The 19,541-nt window shown below is 39.5% G+C and overlaps 2 protein-coding genes and 1 pseudogene across 3 annotated transcripts in view; 1 reads left to right on the forward strand and 2 right to left on the reverse strand.

Moving 5' to 3' along the window:
• Positions 1-39: 39 nt before the first annotated feature.
• LOC112820794 (small ribosomal subunit protein eS1 pseudogene) lies at positions 40-1,318 on the forward strand (annotated as a pseudogene).
• A 5,104-nt stretch (positions 1,319-6,422) lies between these two features.
• TTC32 (tetratricopeptide repeat domain 32) lies at positions 6,423-11,030 on the reverse strand. The gene is made up of 3 exons (XM_025867788.2): positions 10,754-11,030; positions 7,329-7,495; positions 6,423-6,597 (listed from the first exon to the last, which is right to left on the reverse strand). Exons 1-3 carry the CDS (start codon positions 10,903-10,905, stop codon positions 6,470-6,472), a joined length of 447 nt encoding a protein of 148 aa, XP_025723573.1. The 5' UTR covers positions 10,906-11,030; the 3' UTR covers positions 6,423-6,469.
• A 371-nt stretch (positions 11,031-11,401) lies between these two features.
• WDR35 (WD repeat domain 35) overlaps positions 11,402-19,541 on the reverse strand; it is a 63,225-nt gene continuing 55,085 nt past the window's right edge. Inside the window, exons 27-28 of one of the 2 annotated variants that reach the window (XM_073897028.1) lie at positions 17,752-17,992; positions 11,402-17,459 (exon numbers count right to left, since the gene is read on the reverse strand). In XM_073897028.1, the coding sequence (XP_073753129.1) occupies positions 17,309-17,459; positions 17,752-17,992 (392 nt within the window). In that variant the 3' untranslated portion in view covers positions 11,402-17,308. The remainder of the gene's footprint in view (positions 17,460-17,751; positions 17,993-19,541) is intronic. The other variant, XM_025867786.2, reaches the window with a different exon arrangement.

Raw genomic sequence — 19,541 nt, forward strand, 5'->3', positions numbered from 1 at the left:
TAACAAAGCACCACAAACTGGGGAGCGATAACAACAGAAATGCATTCGCTCCCAGTTCTGGAGACTCGAAGTCTGACCTCGAGGTGACAATGGAGCCATGCTCCCTCTGGAGGCTCTACAAGAGGATCTTTCCTTGCCCTCCTCCAGCTTCTGGTGGCCCCAGGTGGCCCTTGGCTTATGGCTGCTTCCATATCCACATGGCCTTCTCCCCTGTGTCTGAGTCCAAATTCCCTTCTTAGAAGGACATCAGTCATACTTGATTAAGGGCCCATCCCACCCCAATATGACCTCACCTTTATTAGTTAACATCACAAAAGCCCCCTTCCCCAATAGCGTCCCATTCGGAGGTACTGATGTTTAAGACTTCCAACATATCTTTTTGGGGGACACAATTCAACCCGTAACAGGTACCTGTTATAAAGCCCTATTAAAACATAAAGTCCTTGCTGAATCAACCTTGTCTTTTAGAGGACTTTCTTCCTCCAAACTAAAACAGTGAGCTATTTAAAATAACAACTACACCTTTTGGCTCCCTGAGCAGCGCCACAGCAGTCGGCAAGAACAAGCGCCTTACGAAAGGCAGCAAAAAGGGAGCCAAGAAGAAAGTGGTCGATCCATTTTCTAAGAAAGATTGGTATGATGTGAAAGCACCAGCTATGTTCAATATAAGAAATATTGGAAAAACATTAGTCACAAGAACTCAAGGAACCAAAATCGCATCTGATGGCCTCAAGGGTCGGGTTTTTGAAGTGAGCCTTGCTGATTTGCAGAATGATGAAGTTGCATTTAGAAAATTCAAGCTAATTACTGAGGATGTTCAGGGCAAAAACTGCCTGACTAATTTCCATGGCATGGATCTTACCCGTGACAAAATGTGCTCCATGGTCAAAAAATGGCAGACCATGACCGAAGCTCATGTTGATGTCAAGACTACCGATGGTTATTTGCTTCGTCTATTTTGTGTTGGTTTTACTAAAAAACGCAATAATCAGATTCGGAAGACCTCTTATGCTCAGCACCAACAGGTCCATCAAATTCGGAAAAAGATGATGGAAATCATGACCTGAGAGGTGCAAATAAATGACTTGAAAGAAGTGGTCAATAAATTGATTCCAGATAGCATCGGAAAAGATATAGAAAAGGCTTATCAGTCTATTTATCCACTTCATGATGTCTTCGTTAGAAAAGTAAAAATGCTGAAGAAGCCCAAGTTTGAATTGGGAAAGCTCATGGAGCTTCATGGTGAAGGTAGTAGTTCTGGAAAAGCTACTGGGGATGAGACCGGTGCTAAAGTTGAATGAGCTGGATATGAGCCACCAGTCCAAGAATCTGTTCAAAAGTCAGACATTTAATGGTGACAAATAAAAAAATCATATTTGTGATGTTTAAAAAAAAATAACAACTACAAATCAGGCCCCTTTTCAAGATCAACTGAGAAATAAGGGATCAAACACTTGTCCGCCCCATACCTAATAACCAGCAATGAATCTGAAGATCTACAGTTAATGAGCAGATTTGATTACTTAATCCACTCAACATACCTGAGGCCCCTCTGTGTCCCAGGCTCCGTGCGAGGTGCTGTTGATGGCACATGAGCAAAGCAGACAAAAATCCCTACCCTGGAGTAGCCCAGCTTCCGGTAGGAGAAGACAGGGAGACAACAGGAATAAACACATGGTATGGGGAGACAGAGAAAAAGTGAGGTGAGGAGCACGATGGGGATTTGCGTGTCTCAACTGGGCGGTCAGAAGAGGGCCCCACCAGTCGGGTGACAGAGGATCAAAGGCCTGGAGGAGAGGAGAGGGCCGGTGGTGGCATGAGAGGCAGGGGGTCACAACCAGCACAAAGGCCTTTGGGGAAACTCTGCTGCTTACTCTGACAGACAAGCCACTCGGGTGGGAGCCAAGGCAGACCAGTTGGGAGACCTGCAAAAAGAAAAGGGGGGGGGTGGGGAGGGCGCAGTGGGGCCGGGGTGGTAGCAGTGGAGGCGGCGAGAATCGCTGGGCTCCAGGTCTGTGCTGCCACTGCTGCTGGACATCTGGGGCAGGGGTCTGGCCCCAGCAGCAGCGGGGAGCAGAGTTGCCACGGTGCAACCTGAGCTTGTCCCAGACGGGGCTCTTGAGAGGTCGCACCACGGCAACTCCACTCTTAGAGCACTCTAAAAAAGTGCACATAGGTTCCGGTAGATGTGGTGCCAAGAGGTTAGACTCAGAGGTATTCTTGGTACAAACTGGCCAGAATTGCCTAGAGGGCACAGATCCACAGAGGTGGTGAAAAGAACTCAAACTAATGTTTTAAAGATGTGAGTGGTGGGAACAGGAAAGCGAGCAGTTTGATGCTGTTTCCAGTTGTTCTCGTTAAAGTGGTCACCTCTGGAGGGGAGTGGGGAGGTGGGGGGCCTTAGTCTCCATTTAGCCCTCCTGTACGGTTTTAATTTGTATTACTATATTCATTATTAATTTTATAACAGAAAATTGGCAAGCATTCTTAATGTGGTTTTGTTTTTTTTTAAATCATGGCTCCAAGCAGAATGAGGCCGATATCTATGTTCTTACATAGAAGAATGTCCAAGATCATCGAGAATTTATGATTGATGTGTATGCCATGATGAATGATATGTATGCCATTAATCTGTGCATGTCCATGCATACGTGTGTCTGTGTATTGGTCCATCAAGAAAGGAATGGAAGGGTAGATACAACTTCACAGTGGTTCTTTTTGCAGCGTGAGAACGGGAAAGGGCCTGGGGGTGGAGAGACCTTTGTTTTCCACATTCTCTGTGCTCTTGCCTACTTTTCAAAGGAGTACTTACATGTGCTGTGATTTACGGTTAAGGCCTTCCCTATACTCTGCTTCAGTCAGAGCTCAATTAAACTTCTCATAATCCAAATAAGAATGATTGAAATTTCAAATAAACAGGCAGTAGAAACTTCTAGTCCCTCTTTTCTCTTAGTCCTGTGAGAAATAAGAGACTATATAATGGCAAACTAAGAAAACAGAATGAACACATGACAGATGTCTACTTGACTCATGAATGAGAGAACAAACAGATGATAAAAGAGCATTTGAGGAACTGAGTATTTATAGTCAATGACGAATTGGGGAATTAAGTCACTAGGTTAACCTAGAACCAAAAATAGTTAATGTCCTCCAGGGTGATAAAACCATGATATCATGATCTTTAGGTCATCATTTCTACCAGAAAGAAATCAGTTGCATCTTCTCTGGACAAAAGTCTGTAAATTACATGTAATTTCAGAGAATTAAACAGTCCCTGGGTGGGTCTGTTAGGCTGTGCTCAGGATAAATATTGAAAGGATATGCAATCTTCTTTTTGCCTTGTTTATAGATGTTGGATACTTTTTCTTAAAATAAGAAACAAATTTACATATTGGCAGCTGAGTCTTTCCATTTTCCAAATGGAGTTTGCTCTTAATATTAATCTGCTTTTCACCATCTTCTGTGTCTGTTTTCAATCAGGAAGGAAAATTACCAACAAGTAAGTCTAGAATTGCAATAATGTTCCATGCTAAAAACTAATTTTAATACTGTTTTGCTACTCACCTTGATGGATGCTAAAAATAACTTACAAGCAATTGAAATTTTGTATCAGGATCAAAGAAAAAAAGAGTTCTCATATCTGCTTTGAGTTGATGCCAACAACAAAAATCAATTGATACTAACTGCAGTTTCGAATGTTTTCATGGATTTTGGAACATGACTTTGGGCAAGTTACTGAATTTCTCAGCCTCAGCTTCATCCTCCATGAAAAATAAGACTTTTTCCCTGCATTATTGCACGTGAGATGAGATGCTGACAGACACAAGCCTGGGAGCGCCCTGCTGAGTTCTTCCCTCACTGCGTTAATGTACACTCACAGCTCATAATTTCTGCTTTGGGGGCTTCCCTTGTGGGTTTTTCTCATTTGTCTTTTGCTACTTGGATGTGTCCTTTTATCTCCTTGTGATTTTAAGAGATATAAACTACGTTTTTAAATCTTACCAATTGCTTCTCAAAAAAAAAAGTGTATTTCTCACCTCCTTTCCTTTTTTGGAAAGAATGGAAGTGTTTTTTTTTTTAAGTCCCCTACCATTAGACGTGAAATTTAACAAATCTCTCTCTGACCAAATGCCATGTAAATTGGAATCACTTTCCCAGATTTTGTCCCATTTCTGAGAAATATAGAAAACACCAAAACATGAATTTATCTAGACGCTGTCACAATAACATACCTAGCTCATGTAGTGATCGTTCAGTTCACTATTCACTAGGATCTTGAGAAGTTGAACCATGTGTTTGTCAATAATTTTTGTAAATAGCAATCTGTTCACTCGAATACAGTCGTTAAATACGCTAGAAGAGTGAAATTCCGGTGCCTCAGCTTCAGGCAGATGCATACCCTCCCATTTCCCCAGCACCCGTTGGCGTTGTGCTACTTAGCTGGATGAGACGATCCTTCAGGACTCTCCATCTGTTCTGTCTGTAAGCTCTTCGGTATCGTGAAGGACTCTATTAATATGTAGCCCTTAATTTGCCCCAAAGTGTTTTTCTCTTTTAACTTCAGTAAGTGCAGTTGGCAAGAGGACAATGAGACCCAAAAACCTTGAAAAATTGGTTTTAAAAGCAGTACAGAAATGGAATATACTTAAAAACCACTGAATTGTACACTTTAAGTGTGAACTGTATGCTGTGCAAATTATATCTCAATAAAGCGTTTTAAAAATAGTACGGAAAGAAAAAAATGAGTGCAGTGAGCATTCATGCCATCATACCGGATGTAACTGTTGTAAATATGTTATTTCAAACTATTACTCATATACACTGTCTTCATTACTCAATGTATTTTTCTAGCTGTGAAAAGTATTTGGGTATCTTGGGCTAAAATGGAATTCATAATTTTTTTCTATTAAAATTAATGGATTTTGAGGCACCTGGGTGGCTCAGTCAGTTAAACGTCTGCCTTTGGCTCAGGTCATAATCCCAGGGTCCTGGGATGGAGCCCCACATGGCCTGCTTCTCCCTCTGCCTGCCACTCCCCCTGCTTGTGCACTCTCCCTCTCTCTCTTCCTTTCTCTCTGTCAAATAAATATAATCTTTTTTTTTAATTTAAATTAAATTAAATTAATGGCTTTTTTTTTTGCACGTAATAGCTTTTCACTTAGAAACATTTTCAGGGACAAATTAAGGTTGTCAGGCAAGAAAGAGGTTTAGAAACTCTGAGTTAAAGTTTTAAGGGGGATTAGGCTTGGCAGAGAGGATACTAAAATCCACGTAAATGCCAAATTGATTTGCCCTGAAGGTAGGTTGGCATCTACCACGCCCACTGAGAAAGACTTCAGACCTGCAAAATGGGCGGTGGGGGCGGGGGGAGACTATGTGGTGAGTGAGGGGAAGTTAAGCCAGTGAAAGACAGAGAAACCAGAGAAGATCCAAGAGATGACAAATAGGTAATGACTAAAAGCTGACTGGAAAACCGAGTTTGCCGTTCCACCAGCAGACTGTACTTGGCTATCAGAAAGTCCGTTGGCTTCATTCAGTTCTAGGTTTCAGAAAAAAACATAAATAGCTCCAGGCTTTTAATTAGTGTAAAAGCAATTCTCTAAGCTCAAAAGTAACTTCCATCCACTTACTCTATCTTACCTTACTTTGTAACAAACCACAATTTTCTGCCTTGTTTTCGCAGAGAGAAAAGCTGGAAGATGACCCAGTTTGGGTACATTTTTAGTAGAAATACTAAAATAGGAGAAATCTAAGCAATAGCACACATAAAAGAATACCTTGAAGGCACATAACAAAGGTATTATTTAGTAAATCAGAAATTTAGAATCTGTGTAACGCCTAAAGTTTTGACCAGTTATTTCCAGTAATAAGAAAGGGGAAAAATAAGTATCTGGGTTCTAACCACCAAGTGCTGATTCTGACCTTCAGTGATTTTATTTTTTTCCGATAAAGGATGAAGAATCATTGAATCCAAGAAACCAAATAAATTCTTTTACAGAGTTGGGCTTTTTCTGTTTTGTTTTTTGCTTTTTTCATATTCCATCTGACCCCAGTCAAGAGTAAGGAAAAGAGAAGAGAAGCCAAGAGAAGGGGCGCGTGGGTGGCTCAGTCCAGATGTCAAGTTTTTTAAATAAAAAGTTGGGAATGAAAATAACAAAAAATATAGTTTTACGGAAGAAAATGCCACACATTTCTTTAAATATTTTACTGCAATAACATACAACTATGCATTGCTATTATTTATTTACACTTTATGAAAAGCACACTTATTCAACATAGTTACTCAATCTGAAATTAACTATTTTAAATAGATTATCTAACTTTCGGTGCTAATGCATGAATCTCTTTATCTTAAATATAAATCAAAATAGCTCAATACCTACTTTACATTATAAGGAATGAGATGCCAGGCATTATAAGGATTATGAGTCAATATTTTAATTAGGTTAAAACTTGCAATAATTTTTTTTCAATAATTTCTTCTTTGTTTTTCTTCTTTGTCTAGAATAGTCTGTTTTAAGCTCAAAGTAGCATCTTTAAATCCAGGATTTAAGTCTAATACCTTCTTGAAATCTTCCAAAGCATCATCAAAGTATCCTGTACCAGAACCCAAAAAATGAAAAAGAATAATAAAACTGAGTATTTCTATACATTATTCATAACAAAGTTCAGATACACATGCTTTTATATTTATGAGCTTTCAACCACACCTAGTAAAGGATTTTTTCCTCTTAATAACGACATATGGATGTGTATATCAAAGTAACTTTCCATGCCCGTGTAGAATAATTAAAATTAAAATTTTAAATTAGCTTTAAATGAACACTTAAAATTAGCTCTGGGTTTATTTCTTGAGATTTAACAGGGAAATAGCATAAATCATCATAAAATCTCAACAAAATCCTATCACCTATTTTACATGATTACAGTAAAATTAAGAAACAGGAAATTAGTATTCTTTTTAACACTTTAAAAAAGAAACAATACCTACAGTCCCTTTAATCCAAAGATCTAAAACCCCTTCACTTCATATTGTCTTGTGTGCCTTTAAAAATTTTAACTCAGAAAAGTTTCACAGGTGGTCATCCACACTGTCCTCAAAGTAATGGGGTCACCCTCATCCGGCGCCAGGTCCAATCCCCACCCCAGTGCTCCACTGTGATCTGTAAAGCCTACCAGAAGCCTAAAATAAATGCTTCCTTTGTTCTGGGCTCTACACCCAAATTTTACACGACTTTAAGACTTGATGATTACTACATTAGTTTCACATTTGAGAGCTCTGAATTCATAAAATATAGTCCAGGGCAAAAGGGAAAAAAAATTCTTACCCAGCCTATACAATATCAACCCTCTGTTGTAATAGGGAACTTCAAAAGTGGGTTGGACTTGTATGGCCGATGTGTAGTCATCCATGGCTTCATAAAAATCAACCCTGCAGTACTTGATTTGCCCCCGGTTATTAAATGCAGTAGCCAAATCCTCAGGGCTATATTTGCTTTAAACAAAAAGTTCACATAAAAACGTGTGTTAGCAAATTCCTCTCATTTCCACCTTCATTCTCTTTTGGGTTTTGTCAACCTTCGTAGCCTATAACATGCAGTATCTACGCTGAAAAACCAAGCTGAAGAAACGAAGTGTAAAGAAATAAGGCAATGGAATGAATTTTTGTTTAATCCCATGATCTACTTTGTAGCATGGCAGTGCTACCCGTCAGTCCGAAAACCACATTAATTCTATAATGTGCTCAAAGCCCTTGTGCATTGTCAACTTGTTTTGCAGAATTCAATATTCAAAAGACTGTTCATTTTCTAAGCACGCACCAGCAGGGCAAAGATCAGATTCACGCCGAGCAAGGAGGAAAAGCCAGCCCCGAGCTCCAGTTTGCAATGGACATACCACAAAGTGAATCATCAATGTTATTCTCAAAGTTCTAAGTGATCCCGCCAAAAATGAGAGTTTAAATCACTTTTCACCAATAAAGAAATACAAGTTGACCATAAGTGAAGGTTCAACATGCTGTCGCCCAAGGAAGGGATAGAGCTGCCTTCCCTCCCGTCTCAGCTGGGATCGCCCACAAGGCTACACTGGCCTCCTACGAGGAGGACATCGGGGCTCAGGTTCATTCTGGGGGTCCTGTGTGCCCAATGGGCTCTGCTTCTGAAGGCTCCAGAGGCTGCCCCGGGAGCTCTGGGTGGGCAGGGTCTCCAGTAAGGGCAGCTCTGACCAGCCACCAGCTCAGCAGGTCAACCCTCCCCTGCCAGGCGATTCGTTTGCACTGAGAACACGAACGGATTCTGCTCTGTGTCAGACACAATTCTGTTTTCCTTTCTTTTTTTCCAAAGGGATTCTCACATTTGAACCAAAGAGAAAAGGCACAGGCTACACTCATCTGTCATTTCTTCATTATGCCCCCTAGTGCAAAGTACAGTCCTCAGAAAAGATCGAGGCTGCAGTCCATGCTAGTAAAAAGAGACTTCTGTTAGTATCTAGACCCTTGAGATCTGACAGGCACGGCAACCACTGCTACCACAAGAGGTACTCACAGGGGTCTCCTTCAAGTCTAAGTTCCCTAACGATGGACAGGACTACTCCAACACGAGAAAACTTGTTTCTGGGAGCTATGACAGAGACTGGGTGCAAGCATGCTTCTGGACGTCACTAGCACTATCGTTGTAACCCCCGTAAAGGCTTTTAAGAAAACTGCAGCCTCAGGACTCCACAAAGGTTTCAGACATTCAATTTTTAAGCTTCGAAACTTTGTTATGAGTTTCTTATATTCAGAGGATCATAGAAAGTTCGGTTTAGAATTAGATCTCATTACAACAAATTCTAAAAGCCTACTTTTCATGTGGAAACTCCTTCATATTTTAAAAGATGTGGGTTAATCATTGAAGCCGAAATGTTTTTGACAATATTAAGATTTTTGTAATGATAGTATTTATCATACTAGTATTTAATTTCCTAATACAAATGTGGATTTTTTTTCCATTTGCAAACTTTAGCAAAAAAAAAAAAACTTGGAAGGTTTATGACTAAGGCTGCACTTTGGGATATGAAAAGAAAATGTTATAAACCATTCAGTGGCAGGCAGGCAAAAATTGTAAATGCTTCTTCAAAATGGTTCAGTGACCCATTATTTTAAAAAATAAATTTAAGCTAAAAGATATTTTTAAGGAAAAAATCTGAAATGACAGAATCCATTTTAAATTCATGAGTTCCTAGAAGAATTTCAGAACTATAAGGAAATTGGAAGGTTCATTCAGGCATGCTGAGCAACCTTCTAGCAAACCATGGCAGTTTTCTTCCCTGCGTTGGGAAGAGGCAGATATTATATCTACTATAAACACATATTGGTGCTCTTAGGCTGAAGGTGCAAAGGAAACTAGATGGTGTCAGTCTATCTGTTGCTGATGAATACTTTTTGAAACCTATTAGCTAGAAATGATAGAAAACTACATTTTCTATGTTTACTAATCTTTTTTTGGGGGGTGGGGGCTGTGGTGGGGAGGCTCAGGGGATGGTCTTATTGCCTGTTCAGAAATTTCTATTAACTGTTACCTTGGTGTATTATCAAAACATGAAAGCAATTTTATTTTTCTGGTTTAATTCCACATGAGTTTAACAAACAGGAGAAGAATTGCAAGCCTCATACAAAAGACAAGCTGACATCCTGTCAAGAAAAACCAAATCCTTGAAGGGAGAGAAGAGTGATGGTGCAGATGATTCAAAACCCTCGAAAAGCTGTTCATTCCACTCCTCTCTGTTCTTTCTCATCCCAGTCCACATCACTGCATCAAGAAGAACAAAGGCAAAATTTGGAGGACCAACAAATGCTACACATCCAGGCATAAATCCAAGGCACTTTGGGCAAGCAGGTATTAGGTGAAGTCGCTAATATCACAAAAAGAAAGACAGTAGTATATGCTTTCTAACAAAAGTACACAGCACCACCTAACATCTGCTCGCCGTAATACTGGATCTGAATTGGATCAAACCTCGGGATTTAACTACCAACTCACAAGCAGTGTAGGAGATAGGGGACCGTACTAGATGACATCAGGGGGATGAATTCAGCAAATCCAAAATATGGGGAACTCTCAAGACACACGACTGGCTTCCTCAACAAACTTCAAGGGGAAAAAAGGGGGAGCCTTACAGATTGAGAGACCTGGTGTGCATCCTGACCTGAACAAACTGCTAAAAAAAAAAAAAATCAGGCAAACAAAAACGTTATTAATCAGTCAGGAACCAACACTGCATATTTCATATTAAGGAATCACGTAATAATAATGATACTGTGGTTGTTTCCGTAAGAATCCTTAATATTTAGAAATGCGTTTTGAAATATCCATGGATGAATGCATGGGTGAAATGGTAAGATTTAGACCGAGTGATATCCTCCTCCCACTACACACACACGTGAAAAACGAAACACCCTTGCGGTGAGGTGGTGGCTGGAGTCGCGGTCCCATGTACTAGCGAGTCACCTCGCCGTCTCCAGGTCTCAGACAGCCGCCTGTTAAAATGACAGGTGGAAAAGCCCTATCCGCTCTAAGTCGTGGGTCAGAGTGAGTAACGTAGTAAGACCACCGGGGGGGAGGCAGCCGGCGCCCCTCGCCGCCCTTCTGGAAAGACAAACAGTCGCCCGCTGCATCCTCGGGGCCAGAACGCTCAGGGGGCTGACCCAGGGACCTGACGACCCCTGCCTCCCACCTCCCGGAGGCGCCGCTGCCCCGCTTCTCGCGATAGTTACCTCCCGGGCGCCGCTCCCCCGGAACCTGCAGAGGCGTACTGGCGAATGTAAGCGGAATACAGCGCTTCGGCTTCCGCGTAGTCGCCCTTCTTGAAGTGAGCTTGGGCGAGTGTCAACGTTGCGTGGCTTTGTTGCCCTTGCTGCCCATCCATGGCGGTCGGAGGCCTAGCGTTCCGTATAGAAAGGGGGTTGACTTCTGGGCGTTTAGAGGCGGCACCACAGAGCCACTTCCGCACTCCCGGAATTTAATTTGACCGCAAAACCTCGGCGCTTAGCAAAGGGGGAAGTTTGTGCCTTCGGAGGACCCATCATCTCGCGAGATCCATCACACGGTGCTGGCAGGGAACTCAGGCGGCCCGGGAAAGGCTGACCGACTCCTCTGAAGTGCGGTCTGTTGTTACTGCTGGTTCCGCCTGCTTCCTTTTCCAGAACAGTAGACTGATGGGCCCACACTGGTTTCCAAGTCCGTTGACTGATGTTGCGAAGAGCTTGTCCTTTGTTACAGCGAGGTGTGGGGGTAGGGAGCTTCACCATGCCGGAAGCAGAAGGAAGCTCGGTCTGTCTCACGAATGGCTCAGGGCCCCGCAGACTTATCGTAGCGCCCCTCGGGGTTACAGCGTCCGCTCTTTGCAAAACACCTGGTAGAGGGTGGCTGCCGTTAGTCTGAGACACTGTGGAAATCCCTCGAGCTTACGAATTCAGATTACCATTTATTAGCTCCAAGAGCCTAGATTGCACACTTCTCGAACCTCTGGAATGGTGTAAGGATCCATTAAATAATATTTTGTGCTGACAGTCTGTTATGTTAGTTTACATTCCCTGGCTGTCAATGCCAAAGCGGAAACCCAGATAGTAATTTATTAAGTACAGTATGTTTAAGTAAGAATTACGTAAAAAACAATCCAGAGAAGGAGGTTAAGGAAACAATTCTATTTATAATAGCATCAAAAAGGAATAAAATATTTCGGAATTAACCAAGAAGTGGAAGACTTGTACAATGTAAACTACAAAACAGTGCTGGAAAAAAATTACACATAAATAAATGGAAGACATCCTTTGTTCAAGTTAAAGGGACCATTAAGTTAAAGGGAATCCATTTCTAAATCCCAATGATGTTTTTACAGAAATAAAAAAATCCATCTTAAAGTTAATACGGAATTTCAAGGGATCCCAAACAGCCAAAAACAATTTTGAAAATAACAAATACTTCCTGATTTTGAAATTTAACTACAAAGCTACAGCAATCAAAACACTATGGTATTAGCATAAAGAGAGTATTTTCAATAAATGTTGCTGGAAAAACTAGATATTCGCGTTCAAAAGAATTAAATTAGATGGATTATATAAAAAAATTAACTCAAAATAGATCAAAAACCTAAATGTAAGAGCTGAAATATAAAATTCTTAGAAGAAAACATAAGGCAACAGTTTTGTGACACTGTATTTGGCAGCTTCTTGGATATGACCCCAAAGACAAAACATAAACAAATTGGGCTTCATGAAAATTTAAAACTTTTGTAAAAGACTATAAACAATACAAAGACAGCCCAGAGAATGGGAGAAAATATCCAAAAATCATGTGTCTGATAAGGGAAATGTGGGAGATGCTGGGCTGGTGTGTCCTCCACTGGTAAGACACACAAAGGATTCTGACATGGTGTCTGTGTCACACTTGAGAAGCGCTGGTCTACAGGACACTGGAGGGCCTAACCTGTGATTTTGGTGCTGGGGCTAGGCTCAGATGCTGTCCCTCCCTCTCACATCAATCTTCACAGAGTCCACTTGCAGGTGGTGCTTTGCCTGGGGAGTAGCATCAACAACCCTCCCCTTTGCCAGCTCATCCAGAAATACAGCTGCAACAAGATGGTCAGCTGAAAGTGTTATGTTCGCCTGCAACCTCCTTCTGTCAACTCCTGCAAAAAGTGTGGCCACACCAACCACCCACGCCCTGAGAAGAAAGTCAAATAAGGTCCCTACTTGGGCTCCTCCTTCCCCTACAGGGCCACCGCTTGCCTGAGTCCCATGGCCCCAAGGCCTCCGTAAAGTTTCACTCTTGTTGACTAGACCAGTGGGAAAAAAATACACATACACACAAACACATACATATACTTTTTCCTCTAGAATATATAGAGAACTTTTAAAACTCAACTTTTTCATAGTAGGTCTACCATTTTGCATTTGCACCAGCAGTGTATAAGGGTTTCAGTTGTTCCATGTCCTTTTCAATATTTGGCAATATTAATTTTAGCTATTACAGGATGTGTGAGTGGTATCCCATTTTTCTCTAGATTTTACGAACTAGAAATTTAAGCTATGCCAAATAAGTGAGTAAATATTAACTCTAAGCCTCTTCATGTCTACTGTTTCTTTTAATTTTAGAGAAATTTCTTAAGAATAGCTCTTGTCATGAAGAAAACTTACAGTACAGCAATTTCTTCAGTTTGACCTGTTTTTTCTTCTCCTAAATTCAACTAAAATATGAATTAATGCCTTTAATTTTAAAGAGGTTATTAAGACCATTTTCACTTCTCATCTCTCATAAATACTCTTTATGTATTTTTGTAGTTTTCTACTGTGGATATGTTACTTTTCTAAAAATATGTTTATTTTCAAAAAATACGCATTGATTTCTTAAAAAAATAACTTGAGAATAATCATAAGATTAGACAGTAGGGGGCAACATAATATTGCCATTTTCATTTTAGAAATTCAGCAGCAATATCTTAGAGCTGTAACATTATCAAATAAGTACTTCCCATGTTCTCTTAAAAGTCTGGTAAAATAACTTTCCCCCCATTTCTAAATGAGAACTCTGTATGATTTCTAGAGTAATTCACTGCAACCTCCAGTCATCTGACATTTGCCTCGTACCTTTCTAAAAAGTTGTTTTTTCTGTTTGGTAGCAAAAAATGACATTAAAAATCTACTGGACCTACTGTCCCTTTCTCCCCCAACCACTCTGAAGCCCAACACTCTCCTAACCAACCCCCACCAAAATATTTAAGTCAAAACAAAACAAATACCATGTTATCCTTAAGTTATAGATAAAGGAAACGGGATAAATACAAGTCATTTTTACTTCAAAGCTTATTGTTTTCTTTTTTTTAACTTAATGCCACATAAAGCCTAAAATCTCGGCTCTTGGAATACAAAAAGATCATTTCAAAGTGTATTTTAGCAAAAAAAAAAATGTGTAATAAAATCGGCATTTGTGCATAATAGGTCAACAATGTTGATAAGCACATTGCTTATCACTATAAACTTTATCTGTTGTTCCCATCATCTCAATTCTTTGACCTATCAAAGTATTTTCGAGCTCTGAAAGGTAATATAATTCTACTCTGAAACTTCACATAATTCAGGCCAAGTTTTGTGATAAAGAGCAACTCAGCATTACTTAAATGGAGTCAGTACATGCTTCTTACAGGAAGAGAAACAATATAACTGCTTCATTATACTGTCTTCAATATGTGCCTCATTCTGTCCAACTTCTCCCCAAGTATTTGTTACATATAGACCATTTTGCTTCTCTTTGCTCCTTTCATCCAACAGGAGAGAGTTTGTTGGTGTTGTTATCCTGAAATTTCCTTCATGCTGATTACACCGAATTAGGTCAACTCATACTATAGGTCTTTCCCTAGTACTATTTTTTTTTTTTTTAAAGATTCCATCTATTCATTCGAGAGACAGACAGAGAGCATGAGCAGGGGAGAGAGGCAGAGGGAGAAGCAGACTCCTGATGAGCAGAGAGCCCGATGTGGGGCTCGATCCCAGGACCCTGGGATCACGACCCGAACCGAAGGCAGATGCTTAACCATCTGAGCCACCCAGGTGCCCCTCCCTAGTACTATTTTTAAGCAAGATAGAGGTCCCCAAGACATTCTGGCAGATCACTAAAACTTTCAGAGATTAAGTCCCAAACAGGCATAAACTTTCACGAGAGTAGAAAAGATATGCCTGTATATATGTGTGTATACATGTATGTATACACACATCTACATGGAATTGGAATTGAAGCTACTGGGAGTGTAATCAACAAGTACAGTAAGGTCTAGAGGATTGACAATCTGAGTTCTCAGCTGATTCCTGGGATGGGAAAAGAGAAGACGTATTAGGAATTAGACCATGGACTAAGAATCACAACTCTGAACATGCAGTCCTGCAGGAATCCCTCACCCTACATCCCTAAAAATTTCTCTTCCATTGATGAAGCAGTGAGTAGTTTTATCCTGAAAAAAGAAAGTCTTATAGAAAGATGTAAGTAAGGGGCCCAGTGGGTTGAACAATGACTCTTGGTTTCCACTCAGGTCACGATATCAGGGTTGTGAGATCGAGCCCCACGTAGGGCTCCGAGAAACTGTGTTAAACTTAAATAAGTAGGTAATTTATGGGGCGCCTGGGTGAGTCAGTCGTTAAGCGTCTGCCTTAGGCTCAGGTCATGATCCCAGGGTCCTGGGATCGAGCCCCACATCGGGCTCCCTGCTCTGCAGGGAGCCTGCTTCTCCCTCTCCCACTCCCCCTGCTTGTGTTCCCTCTCTCGCTGTGTCTCTCTCTGTCAAATAAATAAATAAAATCTTTAAAAAAAAATAAGTAGGTAATTTATGAGGTGTGTTAGACAAAGTTAGTAGAGTATATATGTATGACCATACCTCATATTAAAGAGGCACTAAAAATACAAAAGGCAACCAATGTACTATTCATGATGCACTAAATATGCATGAGACCTATAGTGTTCAATATGTGGGAGATCTTGATACAATTAGTCATTGGTGACACTTACTCTGGCCGGTCCTCTGCCCAAGAGATACAATCCAATCAAATCCGTGACTGCTCAGCCGACTAACTGGCAACCTATGGCTGTGACCTGGTATACGTGCCCCATAGCCTCTTATAGAGCAAGTGTCCATCACTAGCTTTAGGCACATTCCATATGACTGGGTCACCTGGCTCAAACCTCAGCTCTGGTCCTCTGTAACCACACTATCAGGGGGAAGCTGACTGGGCAGAATGGGAATCAGGACACAAGAACAGAACAGAACTCACAATTCAGGTAATGTAATCTTTCTACTCCACTGACACCCTACCCTAACAACAGTGTTAATCTGCCCAATCACTTTCTCCTTGTTCCTGTGTATTTCAAATTGATTCAATAAACCCTGTGAATTAAAGCATCCTCATTGGTCTGTACCACTTTCTGCTCCATGACTTCTGGAATGACTTGCTTGGTAGTATATTTGGAGGCTAACACTGCATCATGGTAACTTCCCACAAGGCCCTTGAACACAGACAGAGACTTCCAAGACTCTTATTTTAGGACTCTTCCAAGGTCCTCTTATTTTATTTAGGCATATGAGCCCACTACTGTAAGCTCATCTAGGCTCTAAACCTCTTCTCAGAGCTCACTATTCTCAATCCGCAACAGGCTTAATTTGTCTCTAAAGCACTCAAAACATAGCACTTTGAGAGGCTGACTAACCTACGTATCGCAGCTGCAATAGCAATGTGGTATATTTCTCTTTATTTACTGCCTCTACTAAACATCAGCCATTCTTGAGCAAATAATGGTGATGACACAATGCTAGAGTCTAGCCTGTAGCTGCAAAATGAAAGGGCACAGTTTATGAGAAATAAATGAAGAACACTATTAGCTACATAAAACAGGTAAGAAATTACCCATTGCTGGTTACAATTTTTTCTTTTTTAATTAATGATGATAAGTCAAAACAGACACATTATCGAGAAAGAATCATTCCCCACACCCTGGAGTTGTTTAAATGAAGAGCCCTGCTTAGAAACAATGTTTCAACTAAAACTGTACCTACAAAATGGATGTTGTTGTATAGATTTTATCATTATAAATACAGCCGAGTTTTCTGCACAATATAAAGAGTAATGCTAAAGGCCATCTCTCAGATGAGGCTAAAAGGGTAGATAAAAAAGGAAAAGCTATATAAAAATAAGGCTATTAGAAACCATTCAAATTATAAAAAAATATCTTAAAGTGCCTTCTCACTTCTGAAAATAAAATACAGAAGACATTTGATACTTATTTAATGAAATACAGCTAACAATAGAGCTCATTTTAATATTATAATTGTTTAATCTCCTTCTAACACAGGTTATGTCAATTCCCTAAATTGAACTTTGCCCCACTCCCGTGCTTCCCCCACCCACCCCTGCCAAGGTTTTTGATGAATTAGTAACCTTGAAACTGTGAGAAAAATTTCTTATTTGGAATATTTTCATAGTACCATGTAATCATAACAGATAGAAAGACAGGAAATAAGGTTGATTTCCATATGTTTTATATGAAAATCAATATTATTTCATAGTAGTATATTTACACAAAATTATATATATTATGTATATGTAACATCTGTATTATATATATACAGATATGTATTATGTATACATATAATTTTGTGTAACAATACAACTATGAAATAACGCTGATTTTCACATAAAATATGAAATCTTCCAGTCTTATTATATATACGGTCATAGCTATGTGTATTTGCTACATATATTTTACAGTTTATGCAATTTGCCATTTCTTTACCCCACTGAACTATGGCATAGGGGACAGAAGTTGTAGTTACTTATTTCCTGCGCCAGGACACAGTGCTTGCACACGCTGCACATCCAAAATTGATATTCAGTGATCAGGCTTCCCGTGGCGACACACGTTGGCAGTTTCCCTTCCCCTCTGTAAAAACAAGAAGAAAAACGGTGAATTACAGTTTAAAATTTCTAATTACTTAAACCATTTATTACGCTTAAAAAATTAAGGGATGAAAAACATCCCCAGGCAAGTTTCAATTAAAAACTTCTCTTACAATGAGAAAATAAAGCACTAATAACACTTACAAGACTAAATATAAAATAGGGTATAATCTCAAGGTGAATCACTTCAAAATTTCATGCTTATATTACTATATCACGCTATTACGCTTACAGAAATCCCAGCTTCTAATAAATATTAATTACAGTCAGCCTACCTTTCAAGAAGGCTGTCCAGTTCAGATTTTCTGTTATCTTTTGGAGTATGTTTCGTGAAGATTTCTAAAGCAAGATCTTCATATTGCTGTTGTTGCTCTGAACTGAGGGTCTCTAAAGATTCAAGTTTAATAAAAGCTTTTGAACAAGTACCAAAAGCTCTGCTGGCACATGCGCAGAGGGCTACCAGAGAGTAGATCTCAACGGCAGGGATAATGTCTTCATAGTCTCTCAGGTGAAGAGCTAGGAAAAGGAGGACCATTTAGACTTTGGAAGTAATCATAATATCACGATCATGCCTGGCAAAGAATCTCTGTTAAGCTGCTTTAGTTTAACCTACATGAACTTTTTATAAACTTCAAAAAAAAACAACAACAACAATGGTGGGCGATCGAAGCGCTGGTAGAAGGAAGTAAGTTATATGACCTCACAGTTCTGTAACGCTAGCCAACAGCTCAGGTGCCACAAAAACCACCACCACCAAATGATGAGCATGCTGGGCCAGTTAGAAGTACACACACAGACAAAAAAATAAAAATTGTTGTCGAAACACCTTTTTTTCATATCAATATATTAGAAATTTCTGTGGCCTTCCAGAAAAGTAAACTAATATTATACTGTTAGTCATAATTTTCAAGATAACATCATGTTTCCTTTTGGTAAAAAAAGCAAAGCAGCATGAAATCATGTTTTTTTCTTTGCGTTTCTTTGAACAGATTGTTTTTTTTTTGTTTGTCTTACCGAAACGACAGAACTTTGAGAAAAAAGAAGTCACAATGAGCCTCTAAGTTGTCAGTTCAGAAAATTTATTTTGACAGCTGCCATATCTTATTTTCACCTTTTCTATACTAGAGATACAATCTTTCTTTAAAATGTACTGCGGAGGGGCGCCTGGGTGGCTCAGTTGGTTAAGCGACTGCTTTCAGCTCAGGTCATGATCCTGGAGTCCCAGGATCGAGTCCCACATCGGGCTCCCTGCTCGGCGGGAAGCCTGCTTCTCCCTCTGACCCTCTTCCCTCTCGTGCTCTCCATCTCTCATTCTCTCTCTCTCAAATAAATAAATAAAATCTTAAAAAAAAAAAGTTTTAAAATGTACTGCGGAATTAATAGACTGTATATGGATTTCTTCACCCAGCAGGTGAAAACTCTCAAGTTAAAGTTCTAATTTGCCTTATAAGTCTAGAAATTGGGTATAAGTTATATAAAATCCAACCATTTTAAACATAATTGCATCATTTATACCACATAGTAATCAGTTAAATTAAATGAAGGTCAGTTATAAACATACAAAAACAAAAATGGTTCTTGTGTATAACTAATAACCAATTAGAAAAAAACTTTACAGTCCCCTTGCTAATACAAATGATAACACAGATCTATGTTCGTCAACGTGGAAACATGACTGCAATATACACCACAGGGTATAAAGCAAGCTCCTGAACAACATGTATGATATTATTTTAAGGAAAACTATCTACAATTTTATAGGCATGGAGAAATGTCTAAAAGGAAGTTCACCTAAATGTTAGCAATCATTACTTCTGAGTTATAAGATTATTTTACAAGTTATTAGATTATTTTACCTTTTCCTTTGTTTTTTTCTGCTTTGACTTAAATTGTTATATGTCATTTTTTTTACATCAGTGTCATTTTAATAAAAAACAAAAGCTATGGAAAGCTATTAATATGGAAATATCTTACAACCTATCAATGTTTTTCAAAAAGGACATAAAAGTATGGCCTGTTATACTCCTGATATAAAAAAAAAACAAATTTATATATATATATATAT

The sequence above is a fragment of the Callorhinus ursinus genome, unplaced genomic scaffold (genome assembly GCF_003265705.2).
Source record: "Callorhinus ursinus isolate GAN/ISIS: 27379988/994484 unplaced genomic scaffold, GSC_fseal_2.0 scaffold10, whole genome shotgun sequence".
In the NCBI taxonomy this organism is placed as follows: domain Eukaryota; kingdom Metazoa; phylum Chordata; class Mammalia; order Carnivora; family Otariidae; genus Callorhinus; species Callorhinus ursinus.

What these genes read in the sequence shown, in the direction of transcription:
- TTC32 (XM_025867788.2), bottom strand. Translation starts at nt 10,905, where the DNA reads ATGGATGGGCAGCAAGGGCAACAAAGCCACGCAACGTTGACACTCGCC. An exon ending in GGGGGAGCGGCGCCCGGGAG is followed by an intron (nt 7,496 to 10,753) that starts GTAACTATCGCG and finishes TTTTGTTTAAAG; the next exon opens with CAAATATAGCCCTGAGGATT. An exon ending in GTTGATATTGTATAGGCTGG is followed by an intron (nt 6,598 to 7,328) that starts GTAAGAATTTTT and finishes GTTCTGGTACAG; the next exon opens with GATACTTTGATGATGCTTTG.